The sequence below is a fragment of the Saimiri boliviensis genome, chromosome 3 (assembly GCF_048565385.1).
Source record: "Saimiri boliviensis isolate mSaiBol1 chromosome 3, mSaiBol1.pri, whole genome shotgun sequence".
Taxonomy (NCBI): domain Eukaryota; kingdom Metazoa; phylum Chordata; class Mammalia; order Primates; family Cebidae; genus Saimiri; species Saimiri boliviensis.
The window spans coordinates 66,612,458-66,635,675 of NC_133451.1; the positions used below are offsets into that span (position 1 = coordinate 66,612,458).

The following is a 23,218-nucleotide window of genomic DNA, read 5'->3' on the forward strand; positions in this document are numbered from 1 at the left end:
GAATTTGCTTTAAAGTAATTAAAAATAGCTTTCTATATTCTTACGATTTCTTATAACATCACTTTTAAGAATATTCGGGCATAGATATATTCGATGAGTTATTCAAGATAAGTTATGTCACCACTTCAGATTCAAATCTGGCTCAAATTCTAAATATACAATCTCAGAATAACAAATCTCAAAGGTAATTTGAGAAGGACAATAACCCGCTGCTTAAAATGATGGAAACTCAGCCGGGCGCGGTGGCTCAAGCCTGTAATCCCAGCACTTTGGGAGGCTGAGGCGGGTGGATCATGAGGTCAGGATATCGAGATCATCCTGGTCAACACGGTGAAACCCTGTCTCTACTAAAAATACAAAAAATTAGCTGGGCATGGTGGCACGTGCCTGTAATCCCAGCTACTCAGGAGGCTGAGGCAGGAGAATTGCCTGAACCCAGGAGGCGGAGGTTGCGGTGAGCCGAGATCGTGCCATTGCACTCCAGCCTGGGTAACAAGAGCGAAACTCCGTCTCAAAAAAAAAAAAAAAAAAAAAAAAAGATGGAAACTCCCTCCCTAAAAGTCTCAGAACAAATTTTTAAGCATGTCACATAAACAGTTTATGTACAGAAACTGTTTATTTAAACCTTTGCTACACATGCATACAAAATTCCTGTAATACTCTCTAAAACACTCCACAAAAGTATATTAACTAGGAAAAAAGAAAACTATAAGGTTTATCTTCTCAAATACCAATAAAATTCCCATTTTAAAAAGTACATTATTTAATACAAAGTTCCACTGAAAACTTATATGGCTATATTTCTTTAACCTATAGTGCAATAAAATAAAGGAAAAAATAAAAGAGACAAAGTTTTGCCTTATAGTGATTATCCGGTCTCCAGTCTTGTCTTTCTGTTTATCGATGTCTATGTGTGCACCAGTAAATTCCCGAATGGCATTGATATTACAGCCTCCTCTTCCAATCACTCTGGATATCACAGTTGATGGAACAGATACTTTTTTTGACCTGTTTAAAAGTGGTAAATATAAATTAAGATTAATCATTAACAATAGTAGTTGTAATCTTAAAAAGGAGAAAGAGTATTACTAAAATGTTTTTTCTTTTAAGTATGAACTATTGTTGAATAAGCCTCTTCTATTTACTCTTACTCTAGATGAACAGAGACAAGGCAATCAGGAGCAACAGACAAACTTTATTACAGCTTCTCATCTCACTATCAAAGATTGTTTGCTTTGTTAATTATCATTTTCACTTGTATCCGTAAAGCAGATACTATGCAGATATGCACTGTGCTAATGCAAATACTAATGGTAAATAAGATAGGCATGGGTTTCTGCCCACACATATTGACTATGTACACAGTAATTATGAAAAAAACACCACCATGTCATGAGTGTTGCAATAGTATGTGTGTACACACATATATATATGCTGGTTGGGCATCTAATTAAGCCTCAAAAGTCAAGAAAGACTTCTAGTGGGTCCCTTTTGGTGCTTTACTCATGCTTCTTTTTACTCTCTAATATATATAACCCAAAGAATGATATTAAAAATTCAGGACCAGGCATGGTGGCTCATGTCTGTAATTCCAGCACTTTGGGGGCCAAGGCAGGCAGATCACTTGAAGTCAGGAGTTTGAGACCAGCTTGACCAACATAGCAAAACCTCATCTCTACTAAAAAAAAAAAAAAATACAAAAATTAGCCGGGCATGGTGGGATATGCCTGTAATCCCAGCTACTCAGTAAGCTGAGGCAGGAGAATAGCTTGAATCTGGGAGGTGGAGGCTGCCATGGGCTGAGATCATGTCACTGCATTCCAGCCTGGGCAACAGAGCAAGACTCCATCTCAGGAAAAAACAAAAGAAAAATTCACTATTTCCCTGTATTCTTCTAGTGGCATTAAAATGACTATCCACAAATATGAAAACTTGCTAAAATGTTTAATAATATGTGGAAAAAGAAAATTCTACTAGAATTTGAAAAGCAAAATCTGAGGCTGGGCAGGGTGGCTCAAGCCTGTAATTCCAGAACTTTGGGAGGCCGAGGTGGATGGATCGCCTGAGGTCAGGAGTTCGAGACCAGCCTGGCCAACATGGTAAAACCCCATCTCTACTAAAAAATACAAAAAATTAGCTGAGTGTGGGGCAGAGAGACTGAGGAAGGAAAATCACTTGAACCTAGGAGGGAGAAGAAGTTGCAGTGAGCAGAGATTGCACCACTGCATTCCGGCCTGGGCAACAAAATGAAACTGCATCTCAAATAAAAAACAAAAAAAGCAAAATCCATCCAATACTTGCAAAATTACATTTTAATTTTAAACATTCAGGTTCAGGAAAGGTACAGATTTCCTTTTTTTTTTTTTTTTTTTTTTTTTTTTGTTGACAGAGTCTTGTTCTGTCACCAAGGCTGGAATGCAGTGTGATCATAGCTCACTGCAGCCTCGAACTCCTGGGCATGAGCAATCCTCCCACCTCAGTTCCCCAAGGAGCTGAGATTACAAGCACGAATCATATGCCCAGCTAATTTTTACTGGTCTTTATATATATAACTTAGTTACCTGACAATTCTTTTTTCCCTAAAGGGCATGATAATCAGCCAGTGACCATAATTTTCAAATTAGTGAAAAACTTATTTGTATAACACTAATTAAACATTAAATGCATATACAAAAACCAAATTATCTTATTATTCGATAGAGAATATTCTGATTATATGATTTCAAGCAGTCTAATAGAGTGTGTATGTGAAGGGGTCAGAGAGAGAATATGTGTGTAGTGTGTGAAGACAGAGACAGAAATAAACATAGATATGACAGGGACATGATTTGGTCCAAAATTAGGATGAAATAAACCAAAAAACTATATACTGCACTTAGGGATTAACAGTACTAAGTTTGGTTCACTATAGCTTTTGTTTCAGATAACCAAAAGTTTAAATTTTTGTAAAATTTCTGGAAAGTTCTTTAAAATAAGTTATCAAAGAGTTACAATGGATCATATTCTTTCTGGATTTCAGGTGTCTAACTCCTTTTAAGTTTCTGATATTGTATTCCTACTCTTTGATGCATATTATTTTTAAAATCCCAAGCAAAACAAAATATTTTTAACCTGTAACCCTTGAAATAAAGTTATCCTATGATTTAAAGACAACAGTTATTATTAGATCAAGAGTATTCATTCATCAAATGTTTACAAGTAGCTTTTACAATATTTCTTTGTATTATATAAGGCTTTGAGATAACAAAGCTGAAAAAGACACAATCTAAAATAGTTCTTAAAGCAAACTCCAATACTTTTGAGGGGCCAAATTAACATGTATTTTTTTTTCCCATCTGAAATATGGCACAGGCTTTCTCTGTTGGTCAAATTTAGCCTTGAACCATCAGCTTGTTTGCAATGTTTAAAATAGGAGAAATTTAGTTAAAAGGTAAATAACACTTCACTGTAATATAAACCACACAGAATGAGAAAAACAAATACTCACCTTCTTACAACTTCTTTCCATCCTTCTTCCCTCTTTTGCCCACGCTTAGGACTTGCTACTGTTAACTTCCCATTTGGAGAGGAAAGGGGAGATGGACCAGATTTTGTACAAGTAGATAGAGAATTACTGGTCCCTTCGTTGACAGTCTCTGACAATCTTTAACAGACAGAGGGAAAGTACATTGAATATGGAACAGATGTAGAATTTTTAAATGATAAAGGTAGTCTACTACACAATTTTTTAAAATTTATTTTTAAATAACAAATGAGGACCTTACTTTTCACTTCTCAATATTTAGCATATAATATAAACAGCCAATTTTATTTTTTTCTTTCTGAGACAGGTCTCACTCTGTTACCCAGGTTAGAGTACAATGACAGTTCACTGCAGCCTTGACCTCTTGGGTTCAAGGTGATGCTTCTGCCTCAGCCTCCTGAATAGCTGGGACCACAGGCAGATGGCATCACATCAGCCAATTAAAACAAAAAATTATTTGTAGAGACAGGGTTTCCCTATGTTGTCCAGGCTGGTGTTGAACTCTTGGGCTCAAGCAATCTTCCTACTTTGGCCTCCCAAAGAGCTAGTATTACAAGCATGAGGCATTGCACTCAACCTAAAGAACCAACTTTAAGAAGATACAGCCAGGCGCGGTGGCTCAAGCCTGTAATCCCAGCACTTTGGGAGGCCGAGGCGGGTGGATCACGAGGTCAAGAGACCGAGACCATCCTGGTCAACATAGTGAAACCCCGTCTCTACTAAAAATACAAAACATTAGCTGGGCGTGGTGGCGCATGCCTGTAGTCCCAGCTACTCAGGAGGCTGAGGCAGGAGAATTGCCTGAACCCAGGAGGCGGAGGTTGCGGTGAGCCAAGATCGCGCCATTGCACTCCAGCCTGGGTAACAAGAGTGAAACTCCGTCTCAAAAAAAAAAAAAAAAAAAAAAAAAGAAGATACAATCTAGGGGACACATTTAGCAGAGTTGAATCACAGTAATAATCCCTTTGAAACCATAATCAATTTTCATGTGCTAAATTTAACAACCAAAAAAAAAGGAATTACACGGTAAAAATAATTTGTTGTCTAACTAGTACAAAATCTAAATAAAAACTTATTCTTCAATTCAATTGAAACTATACCTTCTTTAGCACAAAGGAAAATTCTATTTTGTAAGGTGCAAATTTGCTTGCTTTACCAAAAACATTCAGCAGTAAGATATTTCATGATGACACTATATACATTAAAAATAAAAATTGGAACTAACTTTATTGAAGCCTTGCCAGAAACAGATTTTCTCTCTTCCTTTGGAAATGTAACAAGAACTGATGGCTGCTTTTTGCTGCTCACAGTGGTAGTGACGACAGCTGGTGAATGATTGTCACTCTTTCGGCTGCTGTTGCTGTTACTACTTTCATCACTGCAGCTGGAAATCCTCATGTTATCACTGTCCCCACTCTCGCTGGTACTGCTGCTCTTGGACTCTCCATTCACCTTCTCTGGCTGACTGTATGAAATTGGTAGTGGATCATCAAATATAATTTGAACGTTTTCTGGAGTAATTTTATTTTTCCTGTTTTTCCTCTTTGAACTGGTTGTAGTGATGGTATTATTTCTTTTACCATGGGAACCTGCCAAAGTTGTCCAGGTTGCAGATATACCTATGGTAGTAGTGGTTGTGGCACTTGGAGGCTCTGTCAAGACTTCAGGCTCATCTGTAAAAGTAGCAATAATACTGAATTAGCAAGTTCTAAGTATTCCCAGAATGTATTTAACTAAGTACTTGAAGAAAAGAAAAACCCTGGAGTGTTATTCCACTACTATTAGCCATTTAAGTTACTCCCACATTCACTGGTAATGAGCTGGATATGACTGATATACTCTGTGTCCCTACGTCCTGTTCAAAGAATAGAGGATAGCTATAAAAAATATTTTGGGGCCGGGCGCGGTGGCTCAAGCCTGTAATCCCAGCACTTTGGGAGGCTGAGGCGGGTGGATCACGAGGTCGAGAGATCGAGACCATCCTGGTCAACATGGTGAAACCCCGTCTCTACTAAAAATACAAAAAATTAGCTGGGCATGGTGGCGCGTGCCTGTAATCCCAGCTACTCAGGAGGCTGAGACAGGAGAATTGCCTGAGCCCAGGAGGCGGAGGTTGCGGTGAGCCGAGGTCGCGCCATTGCACTCCAGCCTGGGTAACAAGAGCGAAACTCCGTCTCAAAAAAAAAAAAAAAAAAAAAAAAAAAAATATTTTGGGGACAGATTGGAAAATAAAGGTATGTACTGTATATTACATATTATTATATAATTATTAAATTTCTTAAGTATAATAATGTTGTCCAGTTATATAAATAATGCCCTTTTTCTGGGAGATACATAATCAAGTATCTAGGGATGATTTCACATCTTGTGTATAGCTTACATGCAAACTACTTAAAAAAGAGAATGCACATCCCACATGTGGCAAAATGTTTTAAAAATGTAGGTGACATAGAGGTGTTCACCATATTAGTCTTTAAACTCTTCTGTAGTTCGAAAATTTTCAAAATAAAACTCTGGAGAAGGGGGAAATTAAAACACACAAACACACCCTGCGTGCACATATTTTTGGTGCAATGGTTCCTTCCCACAATACAGTCAGTCCTCTCTTTCCACAGATTTGACCACCAGCTTGAAAGTATTAGAAAAACAAAACAATAAAAGATAATATAAATAAAAAAAGCAGCATGACTGTTTACATAGCATTTACATTATATTGGGTATTAGAGATGACTTAAAGTATATGAAAGAATGTGCATAATTTGTATGCAAATATTATACCATTTTATATAAAAGACTTGAGTATCTGAATTTTGGTATTCATGAGGGTCCTGGAAACCATCCTCTGTGGATATAAGGGGACAGGATCACTATACTTCCATCTCAAATAACCTTTTGATTACCCTAGCTAAAAATAATTCCCTCACTTGAAGAAATCTAACTATAGTCTGGATTGTAGATATTATGAAATTACCATTTATAATACCTAAAATGGTTATGATGATTCAAGCAAATGTCATTCTTGGGAGGTGGGCTTTATTTGTAGATGCCCAGCGCGATGGCTTGACGCTTATAATCCCAGATATTTGGGAGGCTGAGGGATGGGAGAGGAATCACTTGAGATCAGAAGTTAGAAACTAGCCTGGACAACTTCGCAAAACCCGGTCCCCACTAAAAATACAAAAATCAGGACGCCGGAGCCGTTGCGGGGCCGCGTGGAGTGCGCGCGTGATCTCCAGTACAGGACGCCGCACGGGCCTCCCGGATGCAAGCGGCACGCTGCCTGGTCCTGGGCGCGGATCGGACGAGCAAGTGGACTAGCAAGCTTCACAGGCCACAAGGGCAGGGGCGCTAAGGGCACCTACGTTCTTGCCGCAGGCTGGAGATTCATGCAGATCAAGAAGGTACCAGAGTTCATAGTCCTGGATCTGACCGGCTTCAAGTTCAAGCCCTACGTGAACTACCGCGCCCCTGATAGCCAGCCATGCTGCTCTTCAGCGAAGCCGTGGCGCCTGCCATCGAAAAGGACTTCAAAGACGGCACCTTCGACCCTCACAACCTGGAAGAGTACGACTTCGAGCCCACACAGAGGACAAGCTCTTCCAGCTATACCACAGAAACTAACTGCGCTAGAGGAGGAGTATGAGTGGGGGCTGGAAGCTAGAGGCATCCCCGGGGAGGGGCGGCCTGCCCTCATCTCATTTCTATTAAAGGTCTTTGCCAGCTAAAACAAAAAAAGCAAAACAAACAAAACAACAAAAATTAGCTAGACATGGTAGCGCTTGCCTACCCAGCTACTCGGGATGCTGAAGTGGGAGAATAGCTTGAATCCTGGAAATGGAGGTTGCAGTGAGCCAAGATGTGCCACTGCACTCCAGCCCGGCAAAAGAGCAAGACTTTATCTTATAAAAAAATGTATTTATAGATGCAATGTCAAGATGTCTGCAATTAATTTTCAGATGGCTCAGAAAAAAAAAAATGTGTAATTAAAGAGAAAAATAAAGCAAATATGCTAAAATGTTAACAATTTTGTTAATCTAGGTGGACTGTATTCCAGTATTCATTTTATCATCTGTTGATTTGTCTGCAGGTTTGAAATTTTTCATGATACAGTGAGGGAGGAATTCAGTCAACAAAGAAAAAAATACATGTATCTTTTCTTTTTTTGGACACACGGTCTTGCTCTGTCACTCAGGCTGAAGCGTAGTGGTGCCAGATCATGTCTCACTGCAGTCTCAACCTCCCCTGCTGAAGCGATCTTCCCACCTTATTTCCCTACCCCACCCCCCAATCCTCAGTAGCTAGCTGGGACTACAGGAGTGTGCTACTGTGCCCAGCTAATTAAATAATTTTTTCTTTTTTTCTTTTCTTTTTTTTTTTTTTGGGTAGAGACAGTCTCACTTTGTTGCCCAGGCTAGTCTCGAACTCCTAGACTCAAGTGACTGTCCCACCTTGAACTGCCACAAATTACTGGGATTACAGGCATGAGCCACTATGCCTGGCCTATCTCAAGGGCTTAATAACATAAAACTCTATTTTCAAGAGTGAATAATAATAAAGTAAATACAATTTTAATTAGAATATAAAACAAATGGGATGGTTAAGAGAGAATACCTTCAACTTTAAGCTTTTCTTTTTCTTGAGCAGCTTGGAGTTCAAAGTTCTCTTTATTTTTGGCTTCAATTTCTTCTAGTTTTCTTCTTTGTTCTTCCTTTTTCTTCCTTCTCTTCTCCTTTCTTTTTTCTCTTTTTGCAGCCAAAGCCAGCCTCCGACTTTCTTCCCTTAACTGTTAAAGATCAATAAAGCAGAAATATAATGTTGAAATTTACCCTGAAGAAAAAGTTGTCACATAAGGAAACCATGATATCATAAAATTCAAAGTCACCTAGTTCAATTCATTGTTTTATCAAGATCATATTCAAACTACTATAAAGAGACAATATTTTTACAATATCAAGATAAATTAACAATATAAGACTAAGTTTAAAATGGGTAAATAATAGATAATAGCTTTTAATCGTTAAGGAAATGTAAGTTGAACTGATAAAGTACCATTTAAGATCACTAATTTGGCAAAATTTAAAAAGGCATCAGATATCAGCACAAGTTTGAAAAACTGAGTTCTCTCCTGCTGTGGGCATGAATATTTACATTTTACAAAAAGTAATCTGAAAGCCTCCCAACAAAAATTACAAACTGCTTATCCTAACAACTTATTCTATAAAATGTCTATCTCTAGTGAAAAAACATAGCTTCAGCAATTTTCCTTGCAAATTGATTATAATGGCAATAAATGGAAACAAGGTAAATCTATCAATGGGAAGGAATAAATAACTAGTATAAATTCACAGACTACTAGACAGTCACCAAAAATATTATAAATATATACTTGGGAAAGTGCTCCCAATTTACATTTGTTAGGAGAAAAAAAGGGAAACTGAAGACTAATAATAATCACTTTTATGAGGGAAGAAAACCCTTTTTGTGCATCTATTTGTATAAATATAGAAAAAAAAATGTAAAAGTTATTTTCCTTCTTGGTTCATAAAGGAATGAAAATCATCTTCAAACTGTCTACATGTCTATGTGTGTGTGTGTGTGTGTGTGTGTTTGTGTGTGTGTGTGTATATATATATATATATATATATATACAGAGAGAGAGAGAGAGACAGAGAGAGAGAAAGAGAGAGAGAGAAAGAGAGGTGGGGGGAAGACAGAGACAGACACACAGGGTTTTTCCATGTTGGTCAGGCTGGTCTTGAACTCCTGACGTCAGGTGATCCACCCGCCTCGGCCTCCCATAGTGCTGGGATTACAGGCTTAAGCCACCATGCCCGGCCTAAAACATTTTTAAAAACTATTCTCCACCCATAATCTAGCATTCTGAATTTATTATATGTGTATTTTAAATGTGTCAAAACAGTGTCAGTTAAGGGATGGAGCAACATGTAAAACCAGTCCTCACAAATTCATAAGCCAAATAATATTTAGTTTTCATTCAAAACTCTGACTTCATCTTTTAAGTGTTGTGCTTTTGCTAGATACTCTCTTGCCTTTCAAATTAACCCTCTCTTCGGTTTATTCTTTTTTTTTTTAAAGCCAAATTTAGCAGTGGGGGGTTGTATACCAACTTTAGTGACACTAACATTAGTAAGTTCTGATAACCCACTACCATCAAACCAGCTCTGTTAGGTTGTATATCAACTTTAGAGACACTAACATTAATAAGTTCTGATAACCTACTACCATCAAACCAGCTCTCTGTTAGGTTCTTCAAGAGTTTGGCCCACCACCAGGTTTTTACGCCCTGGGGCAATGCGACATACTTACCCTAGGCTAGATGACAGATAAGTCTTGTTCCTGAAAAGGGAAACAGTGAAGGAGAATCTGCAGGTAGAATACCCATACTTGCTTAGGAACACTCATTTTAGGAAAGAATGCATCTAAAAGTTAAAGATACAGAAACTGCCTACATCGTAACCCTGGAAATTTCTGCTGGACTCCCAGACATATACAAGCTCCAGTCTGAAGATCAGTAAAGGAGGCGCTTTCGCCCCTGCTGAAGTATTAGGAAGAAAACAGTAATTGGTGACCTTTACTCTCTGGATCACCACAAGGGAGGAGTAATATCTGATTGGTGAGTTTGAAAGAAGCAATTGAGCATGTGTGACTCAGCTTATTTGAGCCTTGTTCTCCACGTGAACCCCAATGAAGGAGGAAGAAGTGTGGTTGTTCTGTCTAGCTTGGACTGTGGAACCGGTAAGTAAGTATAAGAGGGAGAGGAGGAGGAAAGCCAAGGTGAAATGTGCATCAGAAAAACATTATCAAAGCAGCTATGGCTACAGATGTGTATTAAGTCTACTTCAGAATTAGGAGTAACAAAACCAGTATTTTATCTGTATCATATCTATACGGACATAAAATCTTGGGAAAGTAATGGTTTGGGGGAGGCTCAAAATAGCAAATGAAGTTTAGGGTTTTGCCTCATCCATGACGGTTTTTTTTCATTTTGCTGCATTTTTTAACTTGTCTGGTAGCAGGAGCTAATTATGATTGCTATTTAGGTGGGAGTGGGGTGGGGGCTGGGGGTGGAGAACTTTTTTAAAAGTATAAGAGTTTTAATTCAGAAAGCAGGATTTCACTTAAGTTCCTATGTCCTAGATGTGGATGGATCTGGGGTGGTAGGTCTGCATAGGTCATAGGATGTGGCTGGGTCTTAGACATGCAAATTTATCACTGCTTATCTGCTTATAGAGTCAGTTAGGGGTGGCCCTTTGGCAAGAGTGAGTTTGGATCATAAAACTTCAGAGTTTAACTCTAACAGGTAAGTATTTACTTGTTTCTAAATTTTGAGACTTTAATGCTGGTATTTTGATAATCCGATATATTTTACTAACCCTTTGAATTCACTAAGAGTAGGGCACTAATTCAGAGGTCCTAGGGAAACTTTCTGGGGGGAGATGGCAGACTACGGCTACAAAAATGACCCAACTTTACATGGCATGGAGCTCTAAAAGTTAGCAGAATTAGCAAGTATGGATCAACAGATACAGGATTTAAGAGACATCACAGGTTTGCAGGTGGTAGCTGAAACTAACAAATGAGGTCACCAGAGGAAAAAGGTGTAACTGTGTGTGGGTGTTTGTGGTGTGTATACATACACACACATACCTATTATTTTACTATATATAATAAAATATATAAATTATATATATATATATATATAGAGAGAGAGAGAGAGAGTGTGTTTATATATATGTGTGCGGGTGACAGAGAGACTATCTAAGGGGTAAAGGAAGAACAAATGAGGCTTCTGAAAGGCATAATCAGATAGAGGAAGACAGAGAGAAGAAAGAGAGAAAGAAAGCCAGATCAACATTGGTAAACCTCACAAAGAGGTGGGTGTCAATAAGAACTGAAAAGAGGTAAATGGATTTGGCGTGCTTTGTTAAGTGAAAAGAAACAAAAAATAAAATAAAATAAAATAAAATAAAGGATTTGTCAGTTAAGATGCCATTGGTTACCTCTACCAGTTAGTTTATTGGAGAAGCCAGGTCACATGGGTCTGAGCTGAGAATTAATTTAAAATAGAGTTAATAAGACACAGATATTATTATAAGGCACTTAAAGAAAAAGAAAATACTAAATTTGAGAAAAAGTTCCCTTAGGACAGAGCTACCCTGACTATACATTTACCTTGACTGAAGCTGTAGGTAGTGGGTAGGAGTTACTAGAAGTAGACACTGAAGATAAAGGTGTAGGGAGAGGTGCTAATAACTGATAGAAAATCCCACAGAGCAAATGGAAACAGATAACTAAACCATGAAGATTCAAATATGTCCAGAGGCTTAAGAAAATAAGGCTAAAAATTCAGTCTCACTGTGTATATTTTTTCTCACTTTCTCTCATAAGCCTAAATCTCATTTTACTTGTTAGAGAACTGCTGTCGTGTTTGTTAGCATATGTGAGGGGAGGTTAGAGGCTTTGAGAAAAAGGATCAAGTTGTAGAATAACCTCACTGTGGAGCAGGAAAGGGCACTTGCGCAACTGGTCATTTCTAATTGAGGGCTCAGGAAACAGAGACACTTGGGAGTTAGGCTTTATAAGATGAGAATTTAAGGACTTGGGGAGAGCCAGTCCAGACTAAACAAATACTGAAGATTTGTAAGTGTATGGGATATGTGAGGAGTGAGGATCATAGTGAAAGATGAGCCTGGAGAAATAAGGGAGACTTGAATGTTTAGAATTTCCTATTCAATCAACGAAGAGGCACCGAGGGTTTCTGAGGAAAAAGTAAGGCATCTCACCTGAGTATTAAAAATCACGTGAAACTGAAAAAGTTACACTGGAACAGAAAAGGAGTACTGAAAACAAAAGATAAGAGAGGGACACAGATATGTATACAGGGAGACTTTTAAGAGGCCAAATGCAAAATTTTGGGTGAAAAGTGATCACTCAGAGAGGAAGTGGATGGAACAGCAGGCAGACACAGACACCACCAAAGCTAAATAAAAGGTGATGGTAATGATGATGATAATAATCTTGATGACAATGCTGATACAGCTAACATACAGAGGGTCTAATACGTGCCAGACACTTGTCTAAGTCAGCTTACCACGTAATTCATTCACTGCATGTAAAGAAACAGAGGCAAAAATAACTGAGAACCAAAAGGTGGCATCAAGATTTCATTTCTCAATAAAGAGTAGTAATATCAACAGCAGAAAGAGATCAAGAAGTTTCAAAGGAAGACAGGAGAAGGATCCAACAAAAATTTTTTAGTAACTCGCTATGTGCTATGCATGGTTCTAGTTTTATCAGTAATGTGGATAAAACATCCTTGCCTTCACCAAGTTTACATTTAGCTGGTTAGGGGAGGATGGATACAGACAAATCGAATACATACATTGTAAAGCTTGTTAAAAAGGAAATCAGTACAATGTAAAAAAGGGGAAAGAGGAAAAATGTGTGTATGGAGACAAATGAGTAGTTTTGATTTTTAAATAGGGTAATCAGCGTACCCCTCATGAGATGAAGTGAACACCTGAAGGACATGAAATATTTCAGGCAAAGAGAAGAGCCAGTACAAAAGCTCTAAGTTAGAATTGTACCCAGTATATTCAAGTAAGCTAGTATGGCTGAGAACAGAAGAAAATGAGTTTCAGAGAAAAGTATCAGGAAGCTTTATCACCTAAGGCCTTGCAGAGGATTTTAAAGACTATCTTTTACCAATGGGAAAATGGAGAGTCATTGTTCGGTTCTGAACAGAAGTGTGATATGATTTGATTTAGATTACTGAAGAGGATCACTCAGAGTGCTACATAAAGAATAAACTACAAGCAATGATGGAATCAGGGAGACCAGTTAAATGACTAATGTAATAATGCAGGTATGAGATTAAATTAATTGTTTGAACCATGGTGAGAAGTGATTAAGATTATATATATATATATATGTATTTTGAGATAAGGTCTCACTCACTCTGTTGCCTAGGCTGGAGTACAGTAGCAGTGTTGACCTCCCCAGACTCGGGTGATCCTCCTACCTTCGCCTCCTGAGTGCTAATTTTAAGGCAAAGATTTTTCAACACAATGGAGTACAGAGAGAAATTAAGGGTGACTTCAAGGTTTCTGGCCTGTGCAATTTGAGTTGTGGGTTTGAGGCGGGCAAAAATCAGGAGTTCATATTTCAACATGTCAAGTGTGAGATGCCTAATTAGGTATTCAAATGGACATGTTGAGTAGCTATCTGAATATACGAGACTGAAGTTTAGCAAAGAAGTCTGGGCTAGAGATACACATTTGGGATCAGCTGGTGTACATTTAAAGTTAGGAAGCAGGATAAGACTACCAGTGGATAAAGAAGACCATGTAATGATTCAAAAGGCTCTTTGCTAAAAGGTAGGGGAGAAAAGAGAGAACCAGCAAGAGGAGACAGGAACATCCAGACAGGTAGGAGGAAAAAGACAGCCTGTAGCGGCATGAAAGCCAAATAAAGATAGTATATCAAATGTTATTAGTTCAGTAAGATAAAGATGAAGGAGAGAAGTAACCATTGGATTTAGCTACGTGAAAGTCACTGGAGACCACAAAAGAATGATTTTAGTGAGTTGTGGGAATGAGAGCTAGCCTGTCAGGAACAGGTTCAGGATAATGGAAGAAAACTGGAGGTGAATGAAAGTGGTGACTCAGGGATCTTTGCTGCAAAGGGGAGCAGAGAAATAGGTCTGTAGCTAAAACACTGAGGCAAGAGGGTTGAAGTCAAAAGGTTCTCTGTGTTTAAGATTGGAGAAGTAAGTGTGTATGCTGACAAGAATAATTCAAGGGGAGGAAAAAATAGGAGAAAGAATTGCTACGACAGTGCTGTTGAGACTAAATAGGATCTGGTACACAATGAAGGGACTGGCTATCAAAAGTTTATCTAGGCCAGGCGTGGTGGCTCACACCTGTATTTCCAGCACTTTGGGAGGCCAAGGTTGGCAGACTGCCTGAGGCTAGGACTTTTGAGACCAGCCTGGCTAATGTGGTGAAACCCCATCTCTATTAAAAATGTTAAAATTAGCTGGGCGTGATGATACATGCCTGTAATCCCAGCCACTTGGGAGGCTGAAGCAGGAGAATCACTTCGACCAGGGAGGTGGAGGTTGCAGTGAGCCGAGATCATGCCACTGCTCTCCAGCCTGGGTGACTACATCTCAAAAAAAAAAAAAAAAAAAAAAAAAAAAAAAAAAAAGTTTATCTAGTCACTGGTAGGAAGTATATGTGTGTAGATGTTGGTGGCTGGATAGATAGGGTGGGCAAAGCCTTTGGAAGTTTTCTTCTGATGCTTCCATTTTCTCACTGAAGGTAAAGAAGAGGTGCAGTATTGGTGGGCAGATAGATGGTGTAGGCAAAGTCTTTACAAGTTTTCCGATGCCTCAATTTTCTCAGGATGCAAGGTCACCTACTGAAGGTGAAAGAGGGGTGGTGCTGGAATTCTTAGGATGAGGGAGAAAGTAAGAAACAGTTGTCTAGATGAATGGAAGACTAAATTAAACTAAGGAAATGCAGCATTTTAACTACTGATCAGCATTAAAGAGATAGGGAAATCCTGTATTGGTCAGCATAAAAGGGTTCACTGTCACATTTCAAGTAAAATTAGTCGTAAAGATTGTTTTTTCTCAACACATTTAGTTACTGAGGTTCATGTGAGAATAAGAAAGAAAGGAGTAAGGAACAATGAAAGGGTAGTATGATATAAATGGTTCTTACCATTTATTGGTCAGTGGTGTTGGCAGGATTATTAAAAAGTAGAAATCTAGAGGAAGTCAAGTTGAAAAGATAGAAAGCAATAATCAGAGAATGAAATGTGTGAAATCGAGAATGGGATAGGCTGTGTTTGGAAAATATACTATTACCTAGCTCCCTAAAAGTTTACAAAAAAACAATAAAAAAAAAAAGGTAGAAGGAAAAGTCTAAAATGAAGTGAAGGGGGTGAAATAAGCATATCAAAAATGTAAGTTTAAAATATCTCTAGGGATATTAACATCCAAGAACATAACTCAGTTGTTAAGGTTCTAAGAGAGCAAGCAATTAACCATTAAAAGGATTCTGCAGCTTGACCAGATGGAACTATTCCAGTGCAGGGACTCATCCACTTAGTAAATGCTCAAAAAATAAATGTTTACTGAATAAGTGTTAACTAATCTAATGGCTGTAATATAGTGGCCGCTGATTTCTTTTTCTTTGTAGAGACTGGGTCTCACTATGTTGGCCAGGCTAGATGGCCAACTCCTGGGCCCCAGCCTCCCGAGTAGCTGGGACTACAGGCATGTACCATCATGCCCAGCTTTCTGCAGCAGTTTTTATAAACCAAATTTTCAAAACTAGAAAGACTGACCAAAGAGGCATTTTTCTACAAGGAATAAGTTATGTATGGAGAACCTCAACTCAGACCAGTAAGGACCAACTCCAGTGATGAAACCAGAAGTACATTTTCCCAGATGTAAATTGTAATTAAAAAATAGTGAACCAAACTCTAATATCCCAATCTGAAAATCTTTCAAATAAGAATATGGGCTGTAGTTCAGGAAAAAAGGGTTTCTATAATTTAAAATTTTACATATGTTCCACGCTCACTCAAAACTATACATAAAAGTGTACAATGCATGTGGAGGAATCAATTTAGACAGAATTAATTTATGATTAAGAATTCTTCATTATCTTTTGTTTATAATATTATGAAAAAATATACAATGACATTTTAAAAATGCTTCTCTTGACTTCCGTTAAAACTAAAGCTCTTGAAAGTATAAACATTAAGGTTAAATAATGCCGGCAAGAATACAAGGAAATGGCGTTGATATATTGCTGGTGGTAGTAGGAAAACATTCTGCAAGTACCTACTAAATTAAAAATACAGTAGTGTCCCCTTATCCGTGATGAATAAATACATTCCAAGATCCCCAACTGATGCCTGAAACCTTGGATGGTACTGGATCCTGTATATATACTATGTTTTTTCCATAGAAACCCATAATAAAATTTAACTTATAAATTAGGCACAATGGAAGATAAGCAACACCAACAATAAAATAGAACAATCATAACAATATGCCAGTAACACTACTCTTGAACTCTGGGGCCATTATTAAGTAAAATTAGGGTTTCTTGAACACAAGCACTGTGATACTTCAACAGATAGCTGAGGGTTACTAAGTGGATACACTGGACAAAAGGAAGATTCATGTCCCAGACAGAAAAGAATAGGATGGTGCAAAATTTCATCAAGCTACTCAGAATGGCGTGCAACATAAAACTTATGAAATTGTTTATTTTTGGAATTTTCCATTTAACATTTTCAGACCATAGGGAAAGCAAAACCACAAATAAAGGGACTACTGTATGTTGACCAACATAAACGAACTTATTTCATAAAAATAAAAGAGCAAAATATTTTAAAAATATGTATAGGGATGTTTATTACATTATTTGTAGTGACCAAAAACTGGAAACAAACTTACTATCAACTATTCTGCAATTATTTAAATTCACTATCAAATGACAATATCCATCAGTTACTAAGACAGGGAAAAGCAAGTATTAGACTAATATGTATGCGTGATTCTGTTTTTTAAGAAAGTACACCATCACACTATGTGTGAATATTTATTCATTCAACAAATATTTATTGAGTACCTACTACATGCCGACATTATTTTATGGCACATCCGTTCCAGTGGGAGACAGACAAACAAGATAACTAAGCATTTTGAATGAATATAGTATTTACAATGTTGAAAAGTGAAAAATAAAGCAGAGAAGAGCAGAAAAGTGCTTGTGAAGAGGAAACAAAAACATGAGGACATCTGAGGGACATTGATGGAAGATGCTGCTGACAGCAGGAACAAAAGGAGGATAGTCAGTATGGACAGAGCAAGGTGACTAAGGGAAAGAGTAATAAAAAAACAAGGCCAGAGAGGTGTAAGGCATGGTGTGGGTAGGCAGATCATTGTAGGGTCTTAAAAGCTCTTATGGGTAATTGCAGAGGTAAAGGTTTTAAAACAACCATACCCGGTTTCTAACTTAATTTCTTAAAATGATAGCATTTATCTTTTCTTATCTTTGTCGGTTTCACAGTTTAAACTGAGCATACTATTATAATAAAAAAACAAAAATTTAAAGAATAAAATATGTGGCCGGGCGCAGTGGCTCACGCCTGTAATCCCAGCACTTTGGGAGGCTGAGGTGGGTGGATCACGAGGTCAAGAGATGGAGACCATCCTGGTCAACATGGTGAAACCCCGTCTCTACTAAAAATACAAAAACTAGCTGGGCATGGTGGCGCGTGCCTGTAATCCCAGCTACTCGGGAGGCTGAGGCAGGAGAATTGCCTGAACCCAGGAGGCAGAGGTTGCGGTGAGCTGAGATCGCACTATTGCACTCCAGCCTGGGTAACAAGAGCGAAACTCTGTCTAAAAAAAAAAAAAAAAAAAAAAAAAAATATGTATTCTATCATATAACTTCTATCACACAACTTGGCCCTATTATACTGCCTTGTATTTAGCAGGCATTAAATGTTAGGTACTGAAAATTAAAATAGGTCAAGTAATAGTTATAATGGTCATTGTATCTCTCAATGCAGTCACATTCCTTTAAAATTTTTAAATGGCCAAAAAAGCTAACTTTAATTTGCTCTGAATATAAACCAGAAATTTTTAGAATGAAGAGCCTCCAAAATCACATACATTTTTTTTTTCAGAAAACAGTATTTTCAAATTTAAATTAGAATAAAGTACTTAGAATGAGTGAATGATTCAGGATGAAATGTAGAGCTTAATAAAGCAAGTATAGTAAAAAAGAATGTAGCTAACAGGTCAAAAATGGCATATTCATAATTATCACTGCATATCCTTTATAAATTTAAACAGCTCATGTTAAATTTTATATCATTTTTGACCTTTTTAAAAAAATTTATTTATTTTTGAGACAGAGTCACTCTGCTGCCCAGGCTGGAGTGCAATGGCTCGATCTCGGCTCTCTGCATCCTCCGCCTCCCAGGTTCAAGTGATTTTCCTGCCTCAGCCTCCCTAGTAGCTGGGATTACAGGCATGCACCACCATGCCCAGCTAATTTTTTTCTTTTTTGTAGAGATGAGGTTTTGTCATGTTTGCCAGGCTGGTCTCGAACTCCTGACCTCAAGTGATTCACCTGCCTCGGCCTCCCAAAGTGCTGGGAATACGGACGTGGGCCACTGTGCCCAGCCATTGACCTTTTTATAAAAGGTGAAATATGGCAGTTCCATAATATTCAATGCCAAACCAATTCTTTTCCTATGATTACTATTCAATTAAGTTCTAGAGTACAGAATTATGGGAGGAAATGTGGCAGAAAAGGGGAATGAAGAAACTATAAGACTGTCCAACTACATGCTGTTTTGGTGTATTTTACTCCCCATGCGAATAGATGGGAATGATGTTGTAGTCTGCCTGAAAGAGAAAAGTACAATAGGAGTCACTCATTTAAAAATGTACTCATTAGACATTCCAAGGTTTGTATTCACTAGTTGGTTAGGCCTTGGTAGTGCATTTGGTACTTGTGATAAACCTGCTGGGGTAACTTACAAGGTCTAAGATAAAAAACAACAGACGTGGTTGAAAATTAAGAGATCATTAGCTGAGATAAGACTAAAATCCAGAATTAGAAGCTATGTTTTCTGACTTCCAGATCAATGCAATACCTGTAACAAAATTTTGTTAATTTCATTACAAAGAGGAGCTTTTAATGATGTCAATGTACTCATAATTCTCTCCACACTTTGAGCCAAATGTAGAGAGAAACTATGTATATAATTTAAAGCAAATAAAACAAAAAAACAATGGATTACAACTCAAAAGAAGAGAAAATAAGATGGAAAAAAGCGGATGATTTTCACATATAAAGATTATTATTACCTTTTCCAAGTCTAACTCCTCTAACAAAATGCTGGCGTTTTTGTTTGCTTCAGCAGCCTGTCTATCTTTGGCTTGTACTATTGACTCCATACAAAGATGACACTTCTTCAGCATCTCCTATAATGAAAAATTAAGATGTTTCCAGGCTCACAGAACAATTCCTATTTGCAGAAATTCTTAAAAACATGAAAATCTTTATTAAAGTACTCAAACCTAAGCAATAAAGATCAATAAAAGGGGGAAGAAAGGCAAAAAAGCATGCAAATAAAAACATAATTAATGTGGTATATTTAAGAATATACACAAGTAAAGAAGCAAAGAACAGTTTTGCTATTCTTCAAAATAGTAACCATTTAGTTGGCACTTTAGAAACTAAAATCATTTATCCTCTAAATGTAAGAAATTATACCGCAAACAGAACTATAGTAATTTATGTTGGCTGATTAACAGGCTAATGGAAATAGGCAATGTCAACAAAGAAAACAGATTTGAAAATTTTTAAAGAAATGCCCTCAAATATTTAAGCTTTGTTGCTCAATTTCATGTACAAGAATCACTTATAAAGGAATCAGCTATGTGTACTTATATAATTTTCTCAGTGACTTCATTCTCAAGTCACACTTCAGGACAGCAAAGCAGTACTTCCTTATTTTTATAAAATTTTTATTTATTTAATTTTGGAGATAGGCCTTGCTATGTTGCCCAGGCTTAAATGATGTGGCTATTAACAGGCACAATCATAGTACACTGTCTGCTTAACTCCTGGGCTCAAGCAATCCTCTCACCTCAGCTTCCCAAGTACATGAGACTAATGTATACCTGAGAATACTGCTGTGTGCCACTGAACCAGTCTTATTCTTAGTATTAAAATAATATTTTTAAATATTTATTTTTAATCTCCTCTGCCCCTAAAAACCTGTCATACATAGGAATATTAATTGTCACAGACAAATCTAGAGCCAGGAAAGATAGTGACCTAGCTAGTTTAAATTAAAACCTATAGGGAAAAGCTTACTATCTTGTAATAGCAACTGTGTAAACATAATAGGAAGACATTTTAAGATTTGTTGGCCTCTTTCGTTTTGTGAGGCATGTGTTAGGATTTTATTAAGTGTTAGTGTAAACTCCAAATCAAAATGTCTCCAGGAGAAGGTCTCAATTCCATCTCTAAAAGGATTCAATTTTATCTTCCCTACATTGCCTGCAAAATTCCTAGCCAATTCATTCTCAAACTTAGCTAAAATTAGAAGTTACCCTAACTTTTATATCATGTTCAAGAGTTCTTGCTCATGATTGAAAGTACTATGTTCATTTTACTGAGAAATAAAAATCTAATGGACAGATTCCTTTCTCAAAATAGGTATCAGTCTGGATAATATATATATATATATATATATATATATATATATATATATATGACAACACTAACGAATAATAACATGTTGCTTTGAATTACTTAGTGTTCACAAAACAATTAAATAAGTACAGGAATTTATTTTTATTATTTTTTTTTAGACAGAGTCTTGCTCTGTTGCTGAGGTTGGAGTGCAGTGGTATACTCTTGGTTCAATGCAACCTCCGCCTTGCGGTTTCAAGCGATTCTTGTGCCTCAGCCTTCCATTCCAAGTAGCTGGGAATAGAGGCACACACCAACATGCCAGGCTAATTTTCGTATTTTTGTAGAGACAGGGTCTCCCATGTTGACTAAGCTGGTCTCAAACTCCTGAGCTCTTGCAAGTCACTGCCTTGGCCTCCCAAACTGCTAGGATTACAAGGGCGAGCCACTGCGCCTGACCTCAAGTATTACTTTTAAAGATAAGGTAATCCTATAGCAAGGATGTTTAACTGATTCATTAGGTAAGTAAATAATCTGCAAGAATCTCTTAAATGGCATAATTCATTCCCAAATACTAGATAAATGAAAATGGCTATATATTACGCTTTACTACTCAAACTAAGAATTTTTCTTAGAATAGAAGATATATTAACCAAATAGAGTCCCTTGCTCATATAGTGAACAACATATTACCTTATCAGTGATGGTTGCTATGTATCTCATACATTCAGAATCTGATGGAAACTGATTGACTTCTTTGACTAAGTAGCGCACCACCTTCACATGACCCTAAAAAAATAGATATCAATGTCAGATTGAAAACAGACTCTAACAATTCAGTACATCTGTGCCTGAACTAACTTCTATAATTTAGTGCCACAGAGAAAGACTAAATTGCCTATTTACACTATAAATAAAAAAGAGACAGGCTTTGGTTCCAATGAGTTAAAACTATATTGATCATTCTCATCCTACCCTCCAAAAAAAAGTACAGAATAATATGACCTAACATTCTAAACAACTCTGAATTAAAAAAACAATAATCCCCAAATCAATAACAAGTAGGGGATATATCTGAAGAAGGGGAAATCTTATTTTTTTCTTTGCTAACTCCCTAACTATGAGAGTTTAGTTTCCATTCTAAGGATTAAAAGAGCAAAAATAATAATTTTGTTTTTCCATTCCTTCAGATAAAAAACAAATGTATAGTACTGTCCTAGGTAAATGTGAAAGAACATACACTTCCATGAAGAATAAGCTATGAATATATTATCCACTGCAGCACAGGTTGGTAAGTTCAAAATCTTTAGACTTGCTCTTTCCTACTTCTTAGGAGCCATTTCAACTTTCTCTAGCCCATAATGTTGCTTTCTGACACAATGTCTAAAGTTAGCCAGTCTGGGTAATCAGCTGCTAATCTTTAGTACATATTTTTTTATTGCTTCTATCTCTTCCTTTTAGACTGCATGTTTCTAAACTTTTCTCTAAATGGATAGCTATCTTCTAATGAATAGCTCAAATCTACTTGCATCGTTCCTTAAGGATCTCTCCAATACTTCTACAGTCTTTATATTTATATGAGGCAACTCAAACAGTTACCTGACTTTGGGTATGGATCTTACCTCTCCAATTTAATTACATTAAAATTTAAAAAGTATGGCTGTTGCACTCTACATAACATAGTACTCTAGCCCACAGTTGCACATGGTAGGTACTCAAGAAATAATGGAACGTAAGATTACATAAGAGTATAAAAGATAGGTACTGCTCATCTGAAGTCAATAAGTCTGTTTGGAAAGATATATGCATGTTAGATACTAGAGTAATAACTAATAAAAATAATGTAATAACATAAAAATATGTATTTCTCCAAATGAATGACAAAAACTGCCAAACTTGTACAACCTCTAAAGATTAGAGATCTCAATGTGAACTCAAATAGGATGAAGAGTTTGGTAGAAGGAGAGACTTAAACTACACCTTAAGAATGAGTAACTTGGGAAAAATGAAGAAAGACATGGGCATTCTATGAGATGAGAAAAAAGGTGATGTGAGAGATATGAACAAGGAAAGATCAAGCAAGAAGATAATTCTCCACATTAGGGATTCTAATGGGAGACAGGATCTACAAGCACTAAATTGTGGTGGCTTTGAATACAAAACTAAGATTGGATTCCAAATGATTTCAGAGATTAGGGAGACACAAAGATTAACTTGATAATGATATGCTAGCTTGCTTGGAGAAGAGGCAGCTAGCCAGTGAGAAGGAGTAAGTTTGACTGCTGAAAAAAAAAATATACAGAGAGTCAAAAATACAGTCACTGGTACTCCAAAGTATCTATGGAAGAGGTAGAATAAAAAACAAGAGTCAGAGAGAGTAACAAGAGAAAAAGGAAGAGACACTTTATCACAATTTATTTATTAAAAATTT

The 23,218-nt window shown here is 37.1% G+C and overlaps 1 protein-coding gene and 1 pseudogene across 8 annotated transcripts in view; one reads left to right on the plus strand and one right to left on the minus strand.

Moving 5' to 3' along the window:
• Positions 1-23,218, minus strand: part of ANKRD17 (ankyrin repeat domain 17) — a 180,430-nt gene that overhangs the window by 18,112 nt on the left and 139,100 nt on the right. For all 8 annotated transcript variants that reach the window (XM_074396257.1, XM_074396256.1, XM_074396252.1 and 5 more), the window contains 6 exons: positions 21,481-21,576; positions 19,452-19,568; positions 8,135-8,306; positions 4,749-5,196; positions 3,488-3,643; positions 859-1,008 (listed from right to left, as the gene is read on the minus strand). In XM_074396257.1, coding sequence (XP_074252358.1) covers positions 859-1,008; positions 3,488-3,643; positions 4,749-5,196; positions 8,135-8,306; positions 19,452-19,568; positions 21,481-21,576 — 1,139 coding nt within the window. The remainder of the gene's footprint in view (positions 1-858; positions 1,009-3,487; positions 3,644-4,748; positions 5,197-8,134; positions 8,307-19,451; positions 19,569-21,480; positions 21,577-23,218) is intronic.
• Positions 6,786-7,153, plus strand: LOC104652026 (large ribosomal subunit protein mL41-like; annotated as a pseudogene).